This window comes from Mastacembelus armatus, chromosome 9, assembly GCF_900324485.2.
Source record: "Mastacembelus armatus chromosome 9, fMasArm1.2, whole genome shotgun sequence".
Lineage (NCBI taxonomy): Eukaryota > Metazoa > Chordata > Actinopteri > Synbranchiformes > Mastacembelidae > Mastacembelus > Mastacembelus armatus.
In genome coordinates this window covers 171,461-189,889 of record NC_046641.1, presented here as the reverse complement: position 1 = coordinate 189,889, position 18,429 = coordinate 171,461, and the positions used below count along the sequence as shown (strand labels likewise).

At 43.6% G+C, this 18,429-nt stretch overlaps 1 protein-coding gene across 2 annotated transcripts in view; it reads right to left on the bottom strand.

The window, feature by feature from the left end:
* The window catches only part of npdc1b (neural proliferation, differentiation and control, 1b), a 56,825-nt gene that overhangs the window by 34,714 nt on the left and 3,682 nt on the right, over positions 1-18,429 (bottom strand). The window contains exon 1 of one of the 2 annotated variants that reach the window (XM_026322673.1): positions 11,111-11,302. The exons of the other annotated variant lie outside the window; for it this stretch is intronic. Coding sequence (XP_026178458.1) covers positions 11,111-11,165 — 55 coding nt within the window. The 5' untranslated portion in view covers positions 11,166-11,302. Of the gene's footprint in view, positions 1-11,110; positions 11,303-18,429 lie in introns of those variants that run through there. 2 annotated transcript variants of the gene reach the window in all.

The following is an 18,429-nucleotide window of genomic DNA, read 5'->3' as shown; positions in this document are numbered from 1 at the left end:
CAACCACCTCTTGACCTCACTAAATGTTTGCAGGATGTTAATGTATGGATGACCATGCAACTCAGTCTGTATGTGCTCTTAATACAGTGACTTTGCTATCTGTATATCAGGCAGAAATATTGTAGGAAATGGGCAAACAGTTGGACACAGGGACACCTAACCCAGTCCTATGGGATGAAATCTGTGTGGTTAATGATCTCATTTTGCGCTCATCACAAGGCGCAGTTCAGGGCTGCGACCAAGTGATGGGACTTGCTATTGCAAGTGAGAGGGGCCTAGGTATACCACTCAGGCCTGACCGATTCCCAGAAGGCAGAGGTCATGGATGCAAAGTATGACCCCACCAAAGGTCTACTTGGTTCAGCTCTCGAGGAAAAGATGAGAGACCAGCACCCTATGGAAGCAGGACGGCGAAGATTTTGACCTCTGTCTACACCGTAAACAGCCCTCTCGTCCCAGACCCAGAGTAGGGCTGCATGATACATCGTTTCAGCATCACCATCGTGATTGCATGCACAATAGTCACATCGCAGGAGATACGATGCAGGTCATATATTTGCCTGATATAAAGTAATTAATTCTGATTTATGGGTTGTTACAAAAAACAATTTATGTTGCTTCACGTTTTTGACACGCAAAATCTGCATACGGATGGCGAAATGAGTGAGGAACGGGAGAAAAGCACCGAAAAGGACAATTTGGTCGCAAAATTGCAGAAAGAAACGCATTGTCAGTTATTTGGAAATATTTTGGCTACAGAAAGGATGATGTGGACCAAAAACAGGTACTTTGTTGGGAGTGCGGTGCAGTTGTTGTCACAACACGCATAAACAACTAATTTGTTTGAAGTCGGCACCACAGAGCTCTGTATGATGAGTGCAAAGCCAGATGTCATTGCCATCCAAAGCAAAAAACTATTTCAGATGGATTGCTAGGTCAGATCGCTAGTGTTGCACCCAATGGTAGCTGGATAGATAAGATACTTTATTAATCCCCCATGGGGGAAATTCAAATTGTCCTGCAGCTCTTATATTTACTTTAACATAGAAATTTCACTATAAAATATAATAAACAGATAAAGGCACCCAGTCAATAACATAAATAGCATAAATAACATATCAACAATTACTATTAAAAAGTCTAATGGCTGTGGGGACAAAGGAGCCCCTCAACCTCAGTTCTGCAGCACAGTAAAGTGAGCCTCCCACTGCAGCTGCTAATCTGTTTAGTCAGTATATCGTAGAGGGGGTGTTTATTATTGTTCAATATAGAAAGCAGCTTCCTCCACATCTCCTGCTCCACCACAGTTCTGAGAGGGTCCAGCCCCCTCCCTAGTACAGAACTGGCCTTTTTCACCAGTTTGTCCAGGCGCATACAGTTGCAGTTCATAACACCACTCCCCAAACAGACAGCAGTATAGAACAGTGTACTTGCCGTGACAATGTGGTAGAACATGCATAGCATGTCACTGCAGACACTATACGAACTGAGCTGTCTCAAGAAGAAGAGCAGGACTCTGCCCTTTTCTGTACACTGCATCCACATTGGCAGACCACTCCAGTTTTTCGTCCAGTACCATTCCCCCGGTATTTGAAGGTCTGCACAGTCAATCTTCTGTCCATCAATGCAGACTGACCTGCATGGCGCTTTTGATCTCCTGAATTCAACCACCAGCTCCTTAGTCTTGGTGGTGTTCAGGAGAAGATAGTTCTTTTTGCTCCAGTCAGTGAAGGCCTCCACTAAGTTCCTGTACTCCCCCTCCTGTCCACCGTGCACACATGCCATACTTCTTAACGTGGCAAGACTCTTTAGTTATACCTAAAGTCAGATGTGTAGGCTGTAAACAGAAAAGTAGCAAGAACAGTCCCCTGTGGCGCCCCAGAGTGGCATTCCAGTGTCCCGGAAATACATCTGCCCAGCCTGACATGCCTGGTCTGGATGTCAAATAATCCATAATTCATGATGTCAGGGAGGGGGCCACCCCGATACATAGAAGCTTGTCTCTCAGTATGGGAGGCCGTATAGTATTGAAAGCACTGGAGAAGTCAAAGAACATAATCCTCACATATGAACTATGCACATCCAGATAGGCATATGCCTATCTGGATCCAACAAACAGTGGATTAGACCCTGAGGAGGCCCCTGAGTCAGCCTATCAGCAGCAGTTAAAGCAGGGCCTGCTGAGTGGTTTCCGCCCTTCCATTACGCATCACATACGAAAACTTAACATTAATACTCCTACAGATGGAGTCACTCAGATAATGAATTATGCACAGCATGCACAAGACATGCAAAAACATAAATCAGAACAGCAATCTAAGGCTGCTATGTTTGCACTCCTGGATGTGATGAGCAGTGGCGGAGCCCAGGGGGGCCCTCAGCAGTACAGTAGAGGAGGATTCAGAGGAAGAGACAGGGGCAGAGGAGGCCCAGATAGGCAAGATAGCAGGTTCAGAGATGAAGGAGAAAAAGATGACATGCTACAACTGTGGTCGACCAGGACATTTTGCACGAGAATGTGATCGACCACGACAGAGACAGAATAGGAAGAGGCACAGACGGCCAGATGAGTACAACCGACCAGAACCCCATAATTCTAATGCATGACTAGACCCCTCAAACACCGAAGTATTGAATCTCAGTGAAATAGTGGAAACATATTATAATGCAGAGGGGAACAAAGTAATGCCCATCAGAATGTTAAAAATTAATGGAGTAAAAATAAAATTTTTGTGTGATACAGTGATACAGGAGCAGATAGAACAGTATTGAGGGACAGAATTCCTGGCGTGACAAGAGGGGATAAACATATCTTTGTGAAATCAGCAAATAGACAGGTCACTCCTTGCAGTTTCTCTCGAAGTTTTGTGCCCAATTAATTTGCTAGGCAGAGATTTATTAAGTAAGTTGAAAATTTCTCTGGTGCCCACCACCAATGGGATGGCTGCAGTGGGCCCAGGGGAGGAGGTCCCCTCTTATGTAGTGCTAAAACAAGGGGCACCTCACTACTGGTGGTCTCTAGACCTGCCCATGCCTGACCCCGGACGGACAGGGGAGGAGCTCCTGCGTCTATTGCCTAATCCCCAACCACCCCACACAGAGAGCCTCACTCCAGAGCAGATGCATGTCACCCTTCACTATAAGCGCACTCCAGGCCCTGACTTAGATTATTCACAGAAATTTGAAAAACTAGGGCCACAAAGAATAACTCTTAAGACTCTTTACACTGACAGAAAAGGAAAAGCAGTCTGTTCTGTAGGACTCACCCAGGAAGCTAAACGTCTTATAAAACACCTAATCCTCATCTGTCAGTGTCTAAGACTAATGACATGTACTGGGAGGAGCTGAAACAGTTTTTAAATGAAGCAGAAAGCATTTATGATTGGCAGGAGGACGAGGGGGGCTGGTTCAGTAATAGTGTGGGAAACTGCTTTTACAAAAACCTAAATTGGGTTGTAACTGCCACTCCCCGTGCCCACATGGGGGAAAGTGACCGAGAATGAGTGTTGCTACTGGAGGACCTAGAGCCGTGCTTGGCTGAAGTGCCCAGCAGTTTCTGGTCCCGAGGCAAGACTGATGTAGGCTTAATGACCACTGCCTCAGAAGTCATGATAAAACCCAAATCAAACTACAGGCCCAGAATAAAACAATACCCATTGAAGCCTGATGCTTTGGCGGGAATTAGGCCCGTAGTTCAGGAAATGTTAGATGCAGGAATTCTAGTAAGGGCCCCACAGGCCCAGTGCAACACTCCCATATTTCCAGTCAAGAAAGCCGATGGCAAAAGCTGGAGAATGATTCAAGACCTGAGAGAAGTCAATAAGGCAGTTGATAGCAGAGCACCCTGTGTCCAAGACCCCCATAACCTGATGAATCAGTTGAAACCCGGAATGAAGTGGTTCACAGTAGTAGACCTTAGCAATGATTTCTTTTCTATACCACTACATCCAGACTCACAGGGATGGTTTGGTTTCACCTTTGAGGGAAAGAAGCTCACATACACTAGGTTACCCCAAGGCTATGTGGATAGTCCCACCATATTTGCTTCTGAATTAGAAAATTGCTTGTCTACATTTCACATGCCTACACACATCCAAGTATTGACTTATGTTGATGACATCCTAATCGCATCAGACACCCAGCAACACAACAAAGACACTGCAATAGTGCTGTTCAAGCACTTAGAAAGAACTGGTAACAAAGCATCCCCAGAGAAATTGCAGTGGGCTACCTCTGAAGTTGTATTCCTAGGTCATAAACTAACACCAGAAGGCAGAGCCCTGACTGAATCCAGGAAAACAGCTGTTCAGCAAGCCTGTAAGCCTATCACTAAGCAACAGATGATGCAATTCTTAGGGCTGTGTAACTATTGTCGACAGTGGATTCCAAACTATGCTCAGGTGACACAACCCTTGTTAGACTTAATTTATGAGACCCCAATGGCCATGAAGCAGGAAATAAGGTGGACTCCCGAAGGCGAGAGGGCTTTCAGTGAGTTAAAAGGAAAATTAGTGACCACACCAGTTTTAGGCCTGCCAGATTATAGTAAACCTTTTGTCCAGACAGTAGACTGTAAAGGGAAATTCATGACCTCAGTACTGACCCAGATGTCAGGTGGAAAGTAGAAACCTGTAGCCTACTATTCAAAGAGGTTAGATCCTGTAGCATGTGCTTTGCCAGCATGTGTTAGAGCTGTTTGCGCAGCTGCAATGGCAGTACAGGCCTCAGCAGAAGTGGTACTTTTTCACCCACTTACACTGCTAGTCCCACACTCAGTTGACTTGCTCCTGACAGAGACCAAGATGTCATTTTTGTCACCAGCCAGACATCTGTCTGTCATGGCTCTCTTAATGTCTCAGCCACATTTGACCATAAAAAGATGTTCTGCACTTAATCCATCTACCCTACTGCCCACAGCTGAGGAAGGCACACCACATTGTTGCATTACAAACACTGAGGAGACGTGCAAGCCTCGTAGTGATTTGAAAGATGTCGCTCTAGCTGAAGGAGAAGTGTGGTTTGTGGGTGGCTCCTGCTCTAAAAATATATTGTATTATCACAACATATTGTAGTATCACAACAGGACGTTTGTACAGCAGGTCAACTCCCCTCACATTTCTCAGCACAGGCTGCAGAGATAATTGCTCTAACTAAAGCATGCAGACTGGCAGAGGGAAAAAGTGTTACAGTGTACACAGACAGCCAGTATGCTTTTTCAATGCTCCATTTCTTTGCTGCACAATGGGCTCGCAGAAGAATGAAGACAGCTGGAGGACAATCAGTTAAACATGCCTCCCTCCTAAAAGAGTTATTGCAAGCTATCATGTTGCCAAAGCAGGTTGCTATCTGCAAATGCGCTGCACACACACAAAAAAAGGCACAGACTCTGTATCAAGAGGAAATGAGAGGGCGGACGCAGCAGCAAAGGCAGCTGCGCAGGGACAATTTGGCAAATGTAATCTATATATTATAGAGGAGGTGAAACAGCCCATATACCAGGTACTTTCAGACATGCAGAAAAGAGCCCCACCAGCTGAACAACAACTCTGGCTCAAAGGAGCCACAATAGAGCAAGACCTTTTTAAGATCAAAGATAAACTTTGCCTACCTAGAAGTCTCTATCATACAGCAGCTATTTTGACACATGGGCCTTGCCATGTGTCAACAGGAGGGATGGTACATGCAGTGGAAAAGTATTTCCACGCACCAGGATTCAATAACTACTACAATAAAAATTTTTGTAAATCCTGTTTGATTTGCTGTAAACACAATCCACAGGGAAATCTCAGACCAAAGAGAGGGAGATTCCCCAACCCAGACTATCCATTTCAAGCCATTCACATGGATTTTATAGAGTTGTCTTGTTCTGATAGATGCATACTCTAAATGGGTTGAAATTGTGCCCAGCAAAAGTGCTGATGCACTAACAGTGGCTAAAGCGCTGTGCAAAAACATTATTCCAGATCATGGAATTCCACAGCGGGTTTACAGTGATAATGGTCCACATTTTGTGAATGAAGTAGTTACACAAATGTCCAAACACCTGGGGTTCGAGTTAAAAAACCATTGCTCATACCACCCCCAGAGTGCAGGACTAGTTGAAAGAACTAATAGCACCATAAAAATGAGACTGAGAAAATCCATGGAGCAAACGGGAAGGACATGGGTAGAATGCCTCCCCCTGGTAAAAATGTACATGAGGGTTACGCCAACAGACAAAGGCCTGACCCCATTTGAAATCCTTTATGGAAGGCCTTTTACACTTCCCATTTGTGAAGATGTGTGTGAAAAACCTCAAGGAGAAACTACTCTTGCAGAGTGGATGAGTAAAATGCTAAAGACTAAAGAAGTTGTGAGTGCAAATAATCTGCCAGATGACCTTTTGTCTCCACAGATGCAGAGAGTTAAGCCAGGAGACCAAGTGCTGATAAAGGTCATTAAAAGAAAAACCTGGTCTACACCTAAGTGGGAAGGACCCTACACTGTGATCCTGACCACACCGACAGCTGTAAAGATCCAAGAGAGACCAACGTGGATTCATCAGAGCCACTGTAAGAAATTACAACACTTGGTGAGTGTCGAGTAGAGGTTGAAGTCAGCCGGTACCAAAACCCTTGGCTGCTGAAGAAAACATCAGATCCTCGCTCCCAGCTATGGCACCCACCGCCTGCCCGAGAGGGTGGGAATGTGTTTGTGTACTGTTATGGCTCTGTCTAACCATCCTAGTGATTTTCCTCACCATGGCAGACCTGGAGACGACAAGAGGCAATCACACCATGAAACACGAGAAACAGAGTAAAGCGATGGACATGGACAGATCATTATGAAGCTAGTAACGCCTTTTATTGTAGTTCTAATACTGTTTTGTTTATTTGTTACATGTATTCTGCCATGTATTAAGTCAATGATTACCAAAATGTTCACCCAAGCCTTTGTGTCTTATACTCTCCTACAAACAATTCTACCGGAGGAGGAAGAGGACCGAGTGTAAGAGAGATGTGTATATATTTCCTTTTATTTTTATCTTTTTTATTTTTTAAGCATTAACACTGTTAGTTTAGGACCTATGTGATTTCCTCCACCCCCTCCATAGTCTGTCACAAATGACGGCGGCCCAGAAAATCTTATGAAGTTGGGTTAGCCTGATATATGTTTCACAATGGCAAACAGGACGGAGATGCTGGGGTCATGAGGTCAAAAGTACAATTGTTGTCATTGTGTAACATGATTTGAAGACAATACCATGCTTGTGTAAGATGTTTTAGCAGGTGTCTATCCTACCAGATAAACCACATAACCTTTTGACCTGTGTAAATGATGAGCTGAAACTTCTAACTGCACCCACGCATCACGTGCCTTGTTTGTTCCTCACTATAAAAATAAAGGACAGCTCAGTGAAAGGAGGCGAAGGAGAGTCAAGGTCGCATGGGGGAGAGAAGAAAGTCTCTTCTCTCCATCTGCAACTGAGGCCTTTTTCACTTGCAGGCATATATTCGGTACAAAGTTGTCGTGTGTTTCATTGCCTTCAGGGAAAAGAACCATGTCAGTGTAGCGTAAACCTGACAGCCAGATAACCTTGAGTTCGTTGACACTCTGGTTAACGCTCTGGGGTCGACGCAGGCGCCGGCGCGTTTTGACGCATCTTTTTGTGATAAGGCCGAACTAAACTTAAATTACTCCGTCAATTCTGATCGTACAGATAAAAGAAGTATATCATTCAAATCTGTTAAGGGTCTAGTTTTAGTGGTATACCATCATAATAAAAACAAAACGTTGTGCTTTTTTTAAATAAAGAAAGCCGACAGGGTGCGCTCTCGGCCTTTTCTGTCTCTGCCATTTCTCTTCACAGACGCGTAAATACAACAAACAGAATCTCAGCGAATACTCGATTCATAATCCTACTCCCTACCAAATTGATCATGTTGTTGACAGCGCTGTAACCTCACTGCGTGAAACGCTTGATTCTGTAGCCCCTCTGAAAAAGAAGTTAGTGATTCAGAGAAGACTAGCCCCATGGTATAATTTACATGTTCGTACCTTAAAGCAGGCATCACGAAGGCTGGAAAGGAAGTGGCGTTCCACAAACTTAGAGGATATTTTTTCTAGCCTGGAAAAACAGTCTACTAACATATAAAAAAGCTCTCCGTAAAGCCAGAACTGCATACTATTCATCACTAATAGAGGAAAATAAGAACAATCCCAGGTTTCTTTTCAGCACTGTAGCCAGGCTGACAAAAAGTCACAGCTCTGTTGAGCCCAGTGTTCCCTTAGCTCTCAGCAGTGATGAATTTATGAGTTTCTTTACAAATAAAATCACAACTATTAGAGATAAAATTCAGCAGATGCTTCCTATACCTGCAATAAATGAATCTTTTACTACAGTAGCTCTTGAATCATCTGTAGGACCTCAGTTATGTTTAGACTGCTTCTCTCCTATAGATCTCTCTGAATTTACATCAGTAGTTGCTTCATCGAAATCATCAACGTGTCTCTTGGACCCCATCCCGACTAGACTGCTTAAAGGCACCCTGCCATTAATGAACTCATCTTTATTGGACTTGGTAAATTTATCTCTAGTATCAGGCTACGTACCACAGGCCTTTAAGACTGCAGTAATCAAACCTTTACTCAAAAAGCCTAGTCTTGATCCAGGAGTCTTGGCTAATTATAGACCAATATCCAACCTGCCATTTATTTCTAAAATCCTAGAAAAAGCTGTTGCTAAGCAGCTATCAGACCACTTACACAGGAATGAACTATTTGAAGATTTCCAATCAGGATTTAGAGCACATCATAGTACAGAAACAGCACTGTTGAAAGTTACCAACGATCTTCTCTTAGCCTCAGATAATGGACTTGTTTCGATACTTGTCCTCCTAGACCTTAGTGCAGCATTCGACACCATTGACCACAACATCTTATTACAGAGACTGGAGCATGTGATTGGTATCAGAGGAACAGCGTTAAAGTGGTTCCAATCCTATTTATCAGACAGATTCCAGTTTGTTCATGTCCATGATGAACCTTCCACACGAACAAAAGTTAGTTATGGAGTTCTACAAGGTTCTGTGCTAGGACCGATTCTGTTCACCCTGTACATGCTTCCTTTAGGATATATCATTAGGAAGCACTCTATTAATTACCACTGCTATGCGGATGACACTCAGTTATATCTATCTATTAAACCTGTTAACACAAACCAGTTAACCAGACTTCAAGCCTGTCTAACTGACATAAAGGCCTGGATGACCAGTAACTTTTTACTTTTAAACTCGGAGAAAACAGAAGTCATTATATTTGGGCCTAAAAATCTCAGAAATAACTTTTCTAAAATTATAGCTACTCTAGATGGCATAGCCCTGGCCTCCAGCACTACTATAAAAAACCTTGGAGTTATTTTTGACCAGGACATGTCCTTTAACTCACACATAAAACAAATTTCTAGAACTGCATTCTTTCACCTGCGCAACATTTCCAAAATTAGGAACATCCTGTCTCAAAATGATGCAGAAAAACTAGTCCATGCATTTGTTTCCTCAAGGCTAGATTACTGTAACTCATTACTATCTGGATGTCCTAATATCTTAATAAAAAGCCTCCAATTAATCCAGAATGCCGCAGCCAGAGTCCTGACAGGAACTAGCAAGAGAGATCATATTTCTCCTATATTGGCTTCTCTTCATTGGCTCCCTGTAAAATACAGAATAGAATTTAAAATCCTTCTTCTCACATACAAATCCCTTCATAATCAAGCTCCTTCATACCTTAAAGACCTCATAGTACCATATTATCCCAATAGACCACTTCGGCCTACTTGTGGTTCCCAGAGTTCTCAAAAGCAGAATGGGAGGCAGAGCCTTTAGCTATCAAGCTCCTCTTCTGTGGAACCAGCTCTCAGCCTGGGTTCAGGAGGCAGACACTCTCTGTACTTTTAAGGCTAGACTTAAAACCTTCCTCTTTGACAAAGCATATAGTTAGGGCTGGCTTCAGGCAACCCTGAACCATCCCTTAGTTAGTTATGCTGCTATAGGCCTAGACTGCCCGAGGACCATCGGTGCACTGAGCTCCCCTACCCTAACCCCCCCCCCCTTCTCTCCCACCTCATGTATATTCCACCATTGAATGTTACTAACCTTGTGCTCTCTCTCTCCCCTAGTTTGTGCTCTCTCCCTCCCTCTCTCTCTCTCTCTGTACCTTCTGCAAGTGTCCCTGGTCCTGGAGCTGTATATCGCTGATGTGCAGTTACTGGCCCCACCAACTTGCAGTGTCTATTTGTTGTTTATTGTTGCTGTTCTTTTCTCTCTGCTCTATCCACTCACCCCAACCGGTCGAGGCAGATGGCCGCCCAAACTGAGCCCGGTTCTGCTGGAGGTTTTTTTCTTCCGTTAAAGGGAGTTTTTTCCTCTCTACTGTCGCCAAGTGCTTGCTCATAAGGGAATTGTTGGGTTTTTAGTTTTAGTTTTTGTAAAGTGCCTTGAGATGATTTGTATTGTGATTTGGCGCTATACAAATAAAATTGAATTGAATTGAATTGAAAACAAGAATTATATGGCTAGAATGCTTGAAATGTTTTCTTTTGAGTGAACCAATTCAAGTCAAAAACAAATCATCACTTTTTATTTAATCCGTATGAACGTAAGGAGAAGTCCGTTTTTTCCTGTCTCACCTCATTACAGGTAATGCGGTCCCGCCTTGTACACTGTCCACTGTTCACATGTAAATAATCTCAGGTGAAGCAGGTAAATATGTGCACACCCCGAGAAATGACACAAAATATCAAACTTCATCATAGAACATAAACACTTTTTTCTCAAAAACACAATAATGTATAAACTCGCTGCTCCCATATTATTGTAGCCAATTTTGTGCTGATTACAGTGTTATCAGACTTTCGACATTAATATGTTTAAAAGACACTGAAAAAAGCACAAATGTCAGGACATGTCAAAATTTGTCCAGGCCCCAAAAACCCCTTCAGACCCCAGAGGGTTAAGGTTAATAAGGGTGCTTTACCAGTCATAACACTAGGTGTTTCAAATTCCACTGACCATGAAATCGTCCTTTTAGGCAGCACTGTTGGCACAGTTCAGACTATTACAAGCCACATTACCTGCATTTATGTTGGAAAAAGCCACACCTGTAGCAACTGTTAACCAGACTAGCATGCAGGTGCCCTGTAGTTCTAGCGAGAAGTGGGACCCACCTGTAGATCTCAGCCACCTGAACAAAGAACAGAGACTAGAGGTTAAACAAATGCTAAGAGAAGAGTGTCAGTCCTCCTCAAAATCAGACAACGATATAGGTTGTATTGAAAGACTGAAAATGACCATTTCACTTAAAAGACAATGAGCCCGTGAAACGCACCTACATGGCAGTGTCGCACCTCCTATACCAAGAGATGAAGGGTTATCTACATGACCTAATAGCGCAGGGTTGGGTTAGAAAGTCAAACTCTTCACACAGTCGTGTGCGTTAGAAAAAAAAACGGCACGTTACGACTGTGCATTGATTATAGAGACTTAAACAGAAAGACCCACCCAGACCGCCAACCTATTTCTCGAGTCCAGGACATCATGGACAGTTTAGGTAGCAATTCCTGGTTTTCGCTCTTAGACCAAGGAAAGGCATACCACCAGGGATTTATGTCAGAGGAAAGCCCTCTGGGGGCTATACGAATGGATACGCATCCCTTTCGGTCTCATGAACACCCCTGCAGCGTTCAACACTGTATGGAAGAGTGCCTGGATGGACTCCGGGACAACATCTGCATCCCGACACGTTAGTCTACAGCAAAACCTTCAAAGACCATGTGGAGGATGTGCAACAAGTGCTTCAGCGGCTCAGAGACTATGGCATAAAATTGAAACCCAGTAAGTGTGAGATGTTTAAACATCAAGTGCGCTATTTGGGCAGAATTGTGTCAGCAGAGGGCAGTAAAGTTGATCCCGCTGATATTGAAGCAGTTAGAGCACTCAAAGACATCAGGCCACAAAATGTTGGCCAGCTCCGGAAAATGCTAGGTCTTCTTTCCTACTACGGACAATATATAAAAGACTTTTCTAGAAAAGCTAGTTGTCTGTATGAACCTTTCAAAGCAGACAGAGAGGGCTCAGACACCAAGCCAAAGACAAAACTAACGAAAGTGAATCAAGCAGTGCCCACAGCAAAACCAATAGTGTGGACTGACTAACATCAAAGTGCACTGAAAGAGCTGATTGACTGCTTACTTCATCCACCAGTGTTAGGCTTTCCAGATTTCACACAGCCATTCATTGTGCACACCAACGCTTCTCATAAAGGACTGGGCGCAGTGTTGTATCAAAGACAAAATGGTAAGCTGAGAGTTATTGCTTACGGCTCCCGCTCATTAACCACTACCACTTCCATGCAGGCAAGCTGGACTTTCTAGCTTTAAAGTGGGCGGTCACAGACAAATTTAGAGACTACTTGTACTATGCCCTGACATTTACTGTGTATAGTGACAACAACCCGCTCACATACATTTTGTCAACTGCTAAACTAAATGCAACTACTTCAAGATGGGTTGCAGAATTAGCTGACTTTCACTTTACTATTAAATACAAACCAGGAAAAGAAAATGGTGATGCGGATGCCTGATCGAGAATGCCACTTGATGTAGAGACATTAATCAAATACTGTTCTAAGAAGCTGACACCAGACGCCATTGCATCCACCGATGCCATCATGCCATTGAAGTCCAAAGGTAGTCTCCTGCAATGTCGACATTATCAAGTGCAGCAGCCATGTCAGTCACCGTAGAAGGTGAGTCAGTTAACGCATCCATCAGGCCCATACCAAAAGAACAATTAAGTGACGCGCAAAAGACCCAATAATAGGTCCTGTACTACTGTGGAAACAACTGGGTTCAAGGCCACTGATCAGAGAGCTAAAAGCATTCAGCCCAAAAACAAAATGTCTATTCAGAGAATGGGAAAAGCTGATGCTAGATAGCGATTGCATCCTGTATCGAGCCACTACTGCCCGCAGCCACAGCTAGTCCTGCCAGAGCAATACAAAAAGATGGTGCTCGAGGAGCTGCACAGTAATATGGGCCACCAAGGTGTCGACCGCACAGTGTCCCTAGTACGTGACCGTTTCTTTTGGCCATACATGCAGCTTTGCACAAGCTTATGCTACCATTTCGAAGTCAGGAAAAACTGCAGCGAACCTTATTTTTCAATGACTATGCCTTGAAGTTTGGTTTCCCTTCTCACATCCACCATGATCAAGGCAGAGAATTCGAAAATCAGTTGTTCAGCCAGTTAAAGACACTCAGTGGGGTGGCCGGATCTAGGACCACACCCTATCACCCCATGGGAAACGGTCAAGTGGAGTGTATGAACAGGACATTATTACAAATGCTTAGGACATTAACTGAAACGCAAAAGTCAAACTGGAAAGACTCTATTAACAAACTAATGTATGCTTATAACTGCACACGTTGTGAAGTGACTGGTTATTCGCCATTTTATCTACTGTTTGGGAGGTCACCAAGACTCCCAGTTGATATGTTTTTTGGACTGTGTTCAGGGTCAGGCCCAAATGACTTGAGAGACTATGTTGATAAATGGAAAAAAGGCATGGAAGAAGCATATGCTATTGCAAATGAGAATGCAAAGAAAGCTGCTGAAAAGAGCAAAAGACATTATGACACAAAAGTGAGAAGTTCTGTCCTACTTCCCGGTGAGCGAGTCCTTGTAAAGAACCTGACACCTAGAGGAGGACCAGGTAAATTGCGTGATTACTGGGAAGAGGTCATTCATACAGTAGTTAGACAAATTGGACCTGACCTACCTATTTATGAAGTGAGACCAGAAAAGGGTAAAGGACACACAGGAACCTGCTTATGTCTTGTGACCACTTGCCCTTTGAACAAGAACCCGAAACCAACAAGCCTGTGATAAACAGTAGGAGAGAGAGACACCAACCTGCTCGCGAACTTCAAGAATTGGATAATGAGGACAGTAGTGATGATGATTGCTTTCATCATGCACTTCCTCACCCTTCTGCACCTCAAGCATCAGATCTGCCAGCGGAAACAAGGAACAAAGGGCCTCCAGCATTGAGACACCAGCCTCCAGCATCAGCCACTGCTGCACCAGCACCTGAGCCCCCTGGTGGAGATCAACTGGATGTGCCTGATGTGCCTGATGCGCCTGCTGAGGAGATACCTGCTGAGGAGATGCCTGGAAAGGAGACGGGTTCATCTGCGAGCAGCTTATCTAACACCTCACCGCCTGCCTCAACATCATCGTTTGCACCTGTGGAACCACCACCACAGCGAACACACAGAGAGACTTCCGCCGAGACGCATGAACTCCAGCAACCGTAAATTGACACTTCTCCATTGATGACTTAGGGACTGTACTTACAGACTGTCATCATGGACCATGAAAGACTTTTCCTACGGGTTCTAACCACAGATGATTAAAACTGTCAATGTGACGACTTACACCAGAAGACTGATTATAGACTCTTTATACAGTCATCAGTCAACAGACATGCATTGTGGTAACTGTTTGCTTTCACATCTTGAATGTCAAAAGACTGCTACTGAGTGAAAAGCGACTGTAGAGATGTATTTGATTAGATGTCGGAACGACATTTTTTCAAATGGGGGGGGGTGTGACAGGCTAAAATAGCATTACATGACTCCTTAATACTCCTTAACATGATTTAGTCAGTATGATTTCATATAAAAGGGAAATGGGTTAAAAAAATAAAAAAAAAACACTGTTCCCGCATGGCAATAAACCACTACAAGAGGAAAACGCTACATATGACTCTGGTGATTCTTTCTCCCCTGTTTACAGGGTCGTAACACTATCAGAAAGGCGGGATGCAGCAATTTGCCTGTTTCCAAATATCTCTGTGTTGTTATGACTTCATTTCTGGTGTTGTGGCACGTTTGTGCTAGGTACGAGATGAAATAAGATGAGATAAAAGTTATTTATTCATGAAAAGAAATTCAGCTAATCTTACAGCAAAAGTAATTATTGGCTAATGTGTGCTAGCAGAACGAGGTGAATCCATGGCAACATCACACTTCACAGCATACTTTGATCAAATTAATGCAAAAATCAACGGATGTTCTAGTCTCTAAAATTGTTTTAGTTATAACAGGGCAATACTAAGCAACTGAACTGAATAGTAGCGGTTATTCATACCAGTATTGCAGGTGCAAATGTGCTTTAGGTGAAATGAAAGCATCACTATGTAGTTTTATGACCTTAAAATAATGTCTCCAAAATTATTTCAGTGGTAGAACAACTCTTAACCGGACGAATTCTACTGCCACAGCAGCCGGAACGGGTTTTGTCGGACAAAACAAAGAAAAGAAAGAGAGAGAGTGATCGGACACAACATGAATGAACATGAATCCATATCAGATGGACTTACACTCTGGATTCGCCGGTTCCGTCTGCTTAGTCAACAAATTCATGTGTATTGCGCTGCCCACAGGGAAGCTTATACAGTATTGCTTTAATATATTTTAAAACATCTCTAGTGATCCAGTGCACCTAATGCAACTAAAGCTGTAAATCACAGGCTGAGAGAGACCCCACTGCAGGTTGGCTCAAAGCACACAATCAGTTAAAAGATGTAATATAGACAGCTGACACTGGCAACCGTAATAAAGAGTAAAAGACCTTTTTTTTTTTTTTTTTTTTAAAAACTACTGCTCTGAAGGTGTCATGTAATTCTGCCAGATATACAATCAAGCTGCTTCACAGTAACATCACATGGTTGGTGGAAACCAAAGCTTCTGCTGATGATTATATGTCTATGTCTATTGTCTATTCAAATAAATTTAATTTTATACATAGAGAACACATCCTATTTTAGTCCCAAAAATGAGTATTACAAACTGATGTTTGTGGTAGACCTACTTCTATCTGGGTTCAGAACCAGGGTGGATGAACACAGTTCTTTATTTTGTGCTGCAGACCCCTTGACAGGAGCGTAACATATGCAAGGATGATGATGTTCATCTATAAAAATGCAAACTTATTTTTATTAACTAGCCACAAGTCGTTCAGTGAAAAGGCCCTTTGTTAAGCAGAGCGTCCTTATCTTGTTGAACCCACGCAGTGGTACAGCAACAGTAGCCTCCTTCGCACAAATAAGACAACAATCAGGTTATGTGTGGTGTTATAGCTCTAGTGGAAGCCTGGTTTCAGCTCAATGGGGACAACAGCCAAGCAAGAGGCCCAATACTCCACCTATTAAACTCTCTTAATTGAATTAACTAAATTTGAAAAAAGCTCCATCCTTTGACCAATGGTCAAAATTCAGCCAAGAGTCTGTCCCTAGTGGTCAATGTAGCCACACTGCAACTGACATACTGATTTACAGATGCTATAAAAAAAAAAAATTTCCCTTCTCACCCCTATGGGTGGTGTGTGTGTCTTCCTCAATCTCGGGTCCTCTACCAGAGGCCTGGGAGTTTGAGGGTTCTTCGCAGTATCTTAGCTGTTCCTAGCACTGCGCTCTTCTGGACTGAGATCTCTGATGTTGTTCCTGGGATCTGTTAGAGCCACTCTCCCAGTTTGGGGGTCACAGCCCCGAGGGTGCCGATTACCACGGGGACCACTGTTGCCTTCACCTTCCACATCTTTTCTAGCTCTTCTTTAAGCCATTGGTATTTATCCAGCTTTTCATGTTCCTTCTTTCTGATGTTGCTGTCACTTGGGATTGCTACATCTACCACTACGGCTTTCTTCTGCTGTTTGTCCACCACTACTATGTCCGGTTGGTTAGCCATCACCTGTTTGTCGGTCTGTATCTGGAAGTCCCACAGGATCTTAGCTCGGTCATTCTCCCTCACCTTTGGAGGTGTGTCCCATTTTGACCTTGGGACCTCCAGCCCATACTCGGCACAGATGTTCCTGTACACTATACCGGCCACTTGGTTATGGCGTTCCATGTACGCTCTGCCTGCTAGCATCTTACAACCTGCTGTTATGTGCTGGATTGTCTCAGGGGCATCTTTGCACAGCCTGCACCTGGGGTCCTGCCTGGTGTGGTAGACCCCGGACTCTATCAATCTTGTGCTCAGGGCCTGTTCTTGTGCTGCTTCGATTAGTGCCTCTGTGCTGTCTTTCAGTCCAGCTTTTTCCAGCCACCGGTAGGACTTTTCGATATCAGCCACTGGGAGAGTGGCTCCAACAGATCCAAGGAACAACATCAGAGATCTCAGTCCAGAAGAGCGCAGTGCTAGGAACAGCTATAATACTGCGAAGAACCCTCAAACTCCCAGGCCTCTGGTAGAGGACCCAAGATTGAGGAAGACACACACACCACCCATAGGGATGAGAAGGGAAATTTTTTTTTATCTATATATAGATATATATATATCTATATATCTATATATACAGTGGATACGGAAAGTATTCAGACCCCTTTAAATTTTTCACTCTTTGTGTCATTGCAGCCATTTGCCAAAATCAAAAAAGTTCATTTTTATTTCTCATTAATGTACACTCAGCACCCCATCTTGATAGAAAAAAACAGAAATGTAGAAATTTTTGCAAATTTATTAAAAAAGAAAAACTGAAATATCACATGGTCATAAGTATTCAGACCCTGTGCTCAGTATTGAGTAGAAGCACCCTTTTGAGCTAGTACAGCCATGAGTCTTCTTGGGAATGATACAAGTTTTTCACACCTGGATTTGGGGATCCTCTGCCATTCTTCCTTGCAGATCCTCTCCAGTTCTGTCAGGTTGGATGGTGAACGTTGGTGGACAGCCATTTTCAGGTCTCTCCAGAGATGCGCAATTGGGTTTAGGTCAGGGCTCTGGCTGGGCTAGTCAAGAACGGTCACAGAGTTGTTCTGAAGCCACTCCTTTGTTATTTTAGCTGTGTGCTTAGGGTCATTGTCCTGTTGAAAGGTGAACCTTCGGCCCAGTCTGAGGTCCTGAGCACTCTGGAAGAGGTTTTCTTCCAGGATATCTTGGTACTTGGCCGCATTCATCTTTCCTTCAAATGCAACCAGTCGTCCTATCCCTGCAGCTGAAAAACACCCCCACAACATGATGCTCCCAGCACCATGTTTCACTGTAGGGATTGTATTGGGCAGGTGATGAGCAGTGCCTGGTTTTCTCCACACATACCGCTTAGAATTAACGCCAAAAAGTTCAATCTTGGTCTCATCAGACCAGAGAATCTTATTTCTCATAGTCTGGGAGTCCTTTATGTGTTTTTTGACAAACTCTATGCGGGTTTTCATGTGTCTTGCACTGAGGAGAGGCTTCCGTCGGGCCACTCTGCCATAAAGCCCCGACTGGTGGAGGGCTGCAGTGATAGTTGACTTTGTGGAACTTTCTCCCATCTCCCTACTGCATCTCTGGAGCTCAGCCACAGTGATCTTTGGGTTCTTCTTTACCTCTCTCACCAAGGCTCTTCT